Source organism: Humulus lupulus, chromosome 3 (assembly GCF_963169125.1).
Source record: "Humulus lupulus chromosome 3, drHumLupu1.1, whole genome shotgun sequence".
Classification (NCBI taxonomy): Eukaryota; Viridiplantae; Streptophyta; class Magnoliopsida; order Rosales; family Cannabaceae; genus Humulus; species Humulus lupulus.
In genome coordinates, this window is record NC_084795.1 from 15416523 (window position 1) to 15423375 (window position 6853).

Sequence of the window (6853 nt, forward strand, 5' to 3'; positions counted from 1 at the left end):
GTATGAAGTGAAGTTGGTGTGAACCATGTATGATTTTAGTGTGAATAGTGTGTGAATAGTGTGTGAACGATGTGCGAACCATGTTCCGAAATTATGGTGAACAATGTGAGAATGATGTGTGAACCATGTGTGAATTTTGTGTGAATGGTGTGTGAACCATGTTCTGAACTTATGGTGAATAATGTGTGAATTATAAAAGGAAACTACACTAACTAACCCTATTAAAATTTATTCTTGAACCTTTTCTTGATTATAATAAGCCATTATTAGACTTATTTCCTTGTAGTGAGGCAAGAGTATGATGAGAAACTTGTACATACTGTCAATATCAAATTGTACTATCTTATTTTGAAGTGTTGAAATAATTTCTAAGTGATGTGTATTATGGTATGACCTCGGCTGAAATCATGAATATATATACATATATTTCTTTAATATAACCAAGAATTGGTTTGGCAAAGCAAACAACTCAACAGTGGAGAAAAGGTGGTTTAAAATTAAGGTGACAACTAGAATTTGCAGTTGGTACACGTGGGGCTGCAGAATTGGTTTGGCAATCATTTTCTGATGTGTTTTAATCATTCACCTCTGATGCAAATGATTGGCTGAGTTATGGAAAACTTGTACGGTAGATGGCTGGTGAAAAAGGTAGAGAATAGAGAAAAAGAGAGAAGAGAAGCTCTATAACTCTTTGAGAATAGCGAATTGAGATGGCAAGACTAGCAAAATGAACTTAGGAGACCTTTATGCTCTGAACTCCCCTGTGTTTTCTTTACTTGTCATTGCTGCAGTGTTTGGTATTTTGGTTTTGGTGTGATTTGGTTGCTGTAGAGTTTCTAAACTAGTGTACATAAAATGTACCTCAATAGTAAATTTTTATATGACCCCACAAATGTATTACCGAAAATATATATTTTTACTCTTGTTGTAAAAGTTGTTTAAATGTGGAATGGATAAATCTTTGTCACTTTTATCTTATTAAGTTATGTATGAATTGGGTGTGAATTAAGTGTGAATCAGGATTGAAATATGTGTGAATCGGGATTGAACTATGTGTGAATTATGTGATGTGAATTTGGGTGAGCTATGCGTGAACCATGTGTAAATAATGTGTGAACCGTATGTGAAGAAAGTGTGAATATATCTGAGTTATGTATTAAGCGCTTATTTAATTTACCTTTTTAGATGTCCTCCTCATGCTTCCTACTGAAAGGCATTATCCAGCAAAGGCTGCGTATAGGGGAGGGAGCATTATGAGTACAATAATAGCGAAGTTCACGACATTTGACTTGTTGGAACAAGCGAAACAGTCACCATTCAAGCAATTCTTTTTAGCTCCGCCTCTACAATATTCTGGAGTTATTATTCACCAGTTACTGCTTAGGAGAGTTGTTGGTAGATGAAAGAACGAATACTGCTTGAATTTTAATATTTGTGGTCAGAATACAAGGTTTGGAATTAGTGAATTTGGTTTGATCACTGGATTGAATTGTGGAATTTCTCCGGATCAGGCAAAGTATAAAGAAATGACCAAGAGTAAAAGACTTCTCCAGACATACTTGAACAATAAAGAATGTTTGTCTTCTGAAGAGTTGGAAGATGGATTCAAAAGGTGCAATGTGAAAGAAGACGTATGGAAATTAGGTCTAAATTTTTTTGGTAGACTTTCTTTTATTACCTAGTGAACCAAATAATAAATGCTTTATTGATGTCCTTTCCATGGTGGAAAATGAAGATGACTTCTTCTACTATCCTTGGGGGAGATTATCGTACGAGAAGACATTATTCGGCTTGACAAAAGATATGGAAAGGCTAAGGAATAAATACTTGAAGAATGTTGAGCAAAAGAGAAAAAGACCAGCACCTCAGTACACAATTTATGGCTATGCCATTGCTTTGCAATATTGGGCCTATGAAATTTTCACAAAGTTCTCTGCATTTGCTGATCAACAACCCCTTGCCTTTCCAAGAATGCTTAGCTGGTCAGCGCATAAAATGCTGAAAGAGAAAGATATTGAAGGTGTATTTAAGAAAAAAAGTGTAAGTCGTTAAGATTTTATTTGAGTTTGTGATTTATAAGTAATGTTTATACTTTATTAATTTATTATTTTGTTGCAGAATCTTGTGAAGGCCACGCTCAATCCAAGACCCGAAGAGAAAGAATTTCATGACTCTATTATTCAAGGACCAGATGAACTACTCATGGGACTTGTTATTAGCTTTGTAGACGATGATGTGGAATTGGAGTTTGAAAGGGAAGAACGTGAGGAATCTCCCACAAAGCCCGATGTAGCAGATGGCATCGTCACGAGCAAGACAAGAAAGAGATACCAACTCCAATTAACACCCACCATGAAAAGTTGTTAGCTGATATTGACACTTTGAAAAGTAACCAACAAAGAATGGAGGAGAAGTTGGATTATCTAATTGAATTAGTGCTCTCGCAACGTAAAGGTAGTGATTCTGAGGATTCATTGTCAGATGAGCATCTTGCTTCACCACACCGTACATTTATTATGGAGCACGTTGTTGGAGAAGATAGCCCTAGCTGTAAGGTGGTATCTCCTGGAGATATGGCTGGGGTGGAATTCAAGAGAAGGAGGGTTCCAACGAAAAGAATTTTTGGTTCTGAGTTTACTGATCCAACTAAGAAGAAAAAGAAAGCAAAGACAATTGTAACTGATCCTTGTGAAATTAATCCCCTACAGCCATATGACGAAAAGCAAATGAGACGTTTTAAGAAATGGGTAATTGGTTTAAAAAAGAATGATAAGCCTATTTCTCTCTTGGCTGGTTCGTGCACTGCAAAATGGTTTATTCAGCTACTTACACCACGTACATGGCTAGACGGACTGGTAAGACTACTGAAATAATTTTTTTTTAAAAATATATATAATTTGAATGTATATATACTTATAATATTTGGCATGCAGCACATTGATGCAGCTTTAGGGTTGATGAAAGAACGAGTGTACACTTACAAGAAGACTTACTCCGAAAGATTCACCATCGAGGATTCTATGTTCCAACAGTTCTTCGAACCACATTGGGAACAATTCAACAAGAGGAAAATCAAATCAAGCTACATTTGGCCACAAGAAGTGCTTGATTACTTGGTAGGTGATGATAACAATTTCAAAAGGAGTTGGAAAGACATTGACGATGTGTTTACCCCAATTAATTTTTCTAGGACACATTGGGTGTTGTTAGAGATATCATTGACAAGCTATCTTATAAAAGCTTATGACTCTGATATCACTGTGGTCTCCAACAAGGAGTTTGAGAATAAAATGAGTAGATGGGGAAAAATGCTACCATTTCTAATTCAATCCAGTGGGTTGTTAAGCCATAGGAAAGATGTCCAACAACAAGCAGACAAAGTGCGTTTTGAGTTCACAAGACTTAGCACAGAAAAAGTGCCACAGACCAAAACTAGGTATAACTCTGTTAACCATATTTATATTGCAAATAATCACTATGGTATTCCAATAATTAAAAAACTTTATTTCCTTTGCAGTGGCGATTGTGGGGTACATCAAACATCTGGAGTACTTGCTAGCCAAAAAACCGCTATCCAAAGTAAATGACGACAACATGGATTTCTTTAGAAAAAAGACTTGTGTAGATTTGTTTTACCATAACTTATAACCATAGTTGTCTTTTATTTAAATATATGTATCTTAATTTTGAATGTATGAAGAAACTATGTCAACTTCATCTCATTAAATGGTATTGAATGACTTCGTTTATTTCATCTTAATAGTGGAATGGATAAATCTTTGTCACTTTTATCTTATTAAGTTATGTGTGAATTGGGTGTGAATTAAGTGTGAATTGGGTGTGAATTAAGTGTGAATCAGGATTGAAATATGTGTGAATCGGGATTGAACTATGTGTGAACTAGGTGTGAACCATGTGTGAATTATCTGTGAATTATGTGTGAACCGCGTATGAAATATGTGTGAATAATGTGTGAATTATGTGTGAATTAGGTGTGAATTAAGTGTGAATATGAATTAGGTGTGTCCGAAACAACAAACTTTAACACAAAAATTCGTATTACTGAACCAATCTAAAAATTCAAATTCTGCAATTGAAGAGTACAAAGTAAAACAATAAAAGTACAAACTAAGCATGTCTAGACGGCGGGGGACAAACAATGGTGCACGTCACTCGATTGTGGCCCAGGACACCACATCTACTACATCTATGTTGTTTGCTATTCTTCTCGCCCTTTGATAAACGTCGTTTCTTCTTTGGACGACCAGCCTTCTGCTTCACTAAAGGAGGAGCTATCATCATACTTCCTATGTCATTTGGTATCACCCAAGATTCTTCATTACCCAGCGTATATACAGATCCACCATAGGATGACAACCACGCTTCAACTGTGTAGAATCTGGAGCATAAACTATATGGACTAATGCCACGATCTCGAGCACCAGCTAGAGCGTGTTCACAAGGAAGACCTGTCAAATCAAATCTTCTACAACTACATGTTTTCCTCCTCAGGTCAACATCTCCATCAAGATCACCATCCAATACTGTTATTTCATACTGACTAGACGGAAAAGAGAACGAGGTAGTGGACTTGTCTGCTAACTTTCGCAAATCAGCTTCCACTTCTGTGGCAAGAGGACTTGTAGCCGCTGATGCTGCAGTTCGACGCTCGAAAAACCATTTTTGTAAAGTGTGCTTCATAAATTCCATGAGACAAGTAATTGGCCACCCACGTGCCTCAGCAATGACATTGTTCCAGCTTTCGGCAATACCTGTAGTCATTAAATTATATCGATGACCAGGAAAGAAAGAACGAGCCCACTTTTCAAAACCCACTTGATTCTCTAAGTATTGAGCAATTGCAAGATCTTTGAATTTAATCTTCTCAAAATGGCGTAAGAACTCTCGCTTTCTATAAGCTTTCGCTGCAAGGAAGAATTCTTCATGGCAATGGTCAGTTTTGAACTTCGCACGGATATTCATGCTAACATGATGTATACAAGCACCGTGGTGTGCCTCAGGAAAAATTTTAGTCAAGGCACTTGCTATACTAGTATGTCTATCAGACACGAATACTAGATTCTCCACTTCACCAATCGCTTCCTTCAACCTCAGTAGAAAATACAACCATGAGTCATTATTCTCTGAGTCAACTACTGAAAATGCAATTGGATATATTTGCTTGTTAGCATCTTATCCCATGGCACATAACAAAGTACCTCCACACCGAGTAGTCAAGAAGGTTCCATCTACACATATAACTGGGCGAATATATGTTTTAAACCCCATTATAGAAACACCTAAGGCCATGAAGCAATATTTGAACCTACCTTCATTGTCCATCTGCAAATGAGTAACAGTTCCAGGATTTTTTTGCTCCATCATGTATAGAAATGAGGGAAGTTTCTGAAATGATGATTCTGGTGTACCTCTTATGTAAGCCAGTGCCTGCTCTCGACACTTCCAAGCTTTAGCATAGCTTATATGAACTCCATATGATAAACTCATATCTTTTACAATTGACCTTGGCTTGTAATTAACATCATCACCCTCGAATTTTCTCCTTATGACATGTCCAATAAGCCATGGGGATGCCTGACGGTGATCTTTATGTCGAACATCCAATGAGCATGTGTGTTCACCGAAAAATTTACGAACCTCGGACATATTGGAATTAACCAATTTTGTAGCCCTCAATCTCCATTTGCATTTATCATCAACACATACTGTACACCATATATTTTTCGCAGACTTCTTTACTTTAAACTCAAAGTTTTTCTTTAATGCATAAAGATGGAGTTTCATCTTCAACTCTTGCTTGTTCTCAAATATTTGACCCTCTTTTATTTCCCACGAATTGATACTCGAAGAAGATGTCAGTAATTGAGCTGTTGAGGCTGAAGTAGAGCCTTTTTCCCCTTGATTCAACAAAAGTGGAGTACTCCATAGATTATCTTCACCAACCTGTCTTACTTTACGACCTCTATTATTTGAGGAATCATGGCTCTTCAATACTTCATTGGAGGTTGACTGTTGTAAATTATGCTTCACAAGTACATCATTGCAAGTAGACCTATCAATATTTTCATTATCATCTGATCTTAATGCATCATTATTATCATCATCACAACTGTCTTCATTGCCATCTGCATCATTATTATCACCATCACAACTGTCTTCATTGCCATCTGCATCATTATTATCATCATCACAACTGTCTTCATTGCCATCAATGCAAAAATCATCATTCACTTTGGTTTCAACTGGAGGAATAGTATACAACTCACATGTTTTAGTAACCAAATGATCATTACTTCTCTTCTCTATAGTAGACACACATAGGGGTGTCCGATGATTGATAGATGTTCCTATCTCATCAAGAAAAAAAGCAACATCATCATCATTACTAATCAAAGATGGAGGGATACCTTTACTTCCAAAATGATAGATTACATTTAAGTCAAGATCAATACGAGACTTGTCAGCTCCGATTAAAGTATACAATTGATCAACAAGACTATTGTAAGTGATAGTCTTTGGCACCTTCATACCCTTGCTTTGTTTAGCACTAAATGACAAACCTTCGTTCAAAACTTGTTCCCACGATCCATTATATAACACCACAATATTTATATGTGTTTGACCTGTATAACATATGACAAAATGTTCGAAATCCAAAGGTTATTAGGTAAAACTAGCCAAAAGAAACAAGAAATAAATGTGTGAAGCAAGCATGTGTGAAGCATGTGTGAAACGTGTGTGAACAGTGTGTGAACGCAATGTGAATTATGTGTGAACCAAGTCTGAATCATATGTGAACCAAATGTGAATCATGTGTTAAGTACTCGTGAAC

At 36.5% G+C, this 6853-nt stretch overlaps 1 protein-coding gene across 1 annotated transcript; it reads right to left on the bottom strand.

The window, feature by feature from the left end:
• Nucleotides 1–4128: 4128 nt before the first annotated feature.
• On the bottom strand, nt 4129–6549 carry LOC133823682 (uncharacterized). Its single transcript, XM_062256530.1, has 3 exons — nt 6213–6549; nt 5331–6095; nt 4129–5156 (listed from the first exon to the last, which is right to left on the bottom strand). Exons 1-3 carry the CDS (start codon nt 6547–6549, stop codon nt 4129–4131), a joined length of 2130 nt encoding a protein of 709 aa, XP_062112514.1.
• Nucleotides 6550–6853: the final 304 nt, after the last annotated feature.

Bases quoted from the DNA above. Each gene is read 5' to 3' on its own strand.
- LOC133823682 (XM_062256530.1), bottom strand. From the start codon at position 6,549: ATGAAGGTGCCAAAGACTATCACTTACAATAGTCTTGTTGATCAATTG. The intron at 6,096-6,212 runs GTGATGATGATA...CATTAAGATCAG, and splicing joins TGATGGCAATGAAGACAGTT to ATGATAATGAAAATATTGAT. The intron at 5,157-5,330 runs GTAGGTTCAAAT...TTGCATTTTCAG, and splicing joins TTTGCAGATGGACAATGAAG to TAGTTGACTCAGAGAATAAT.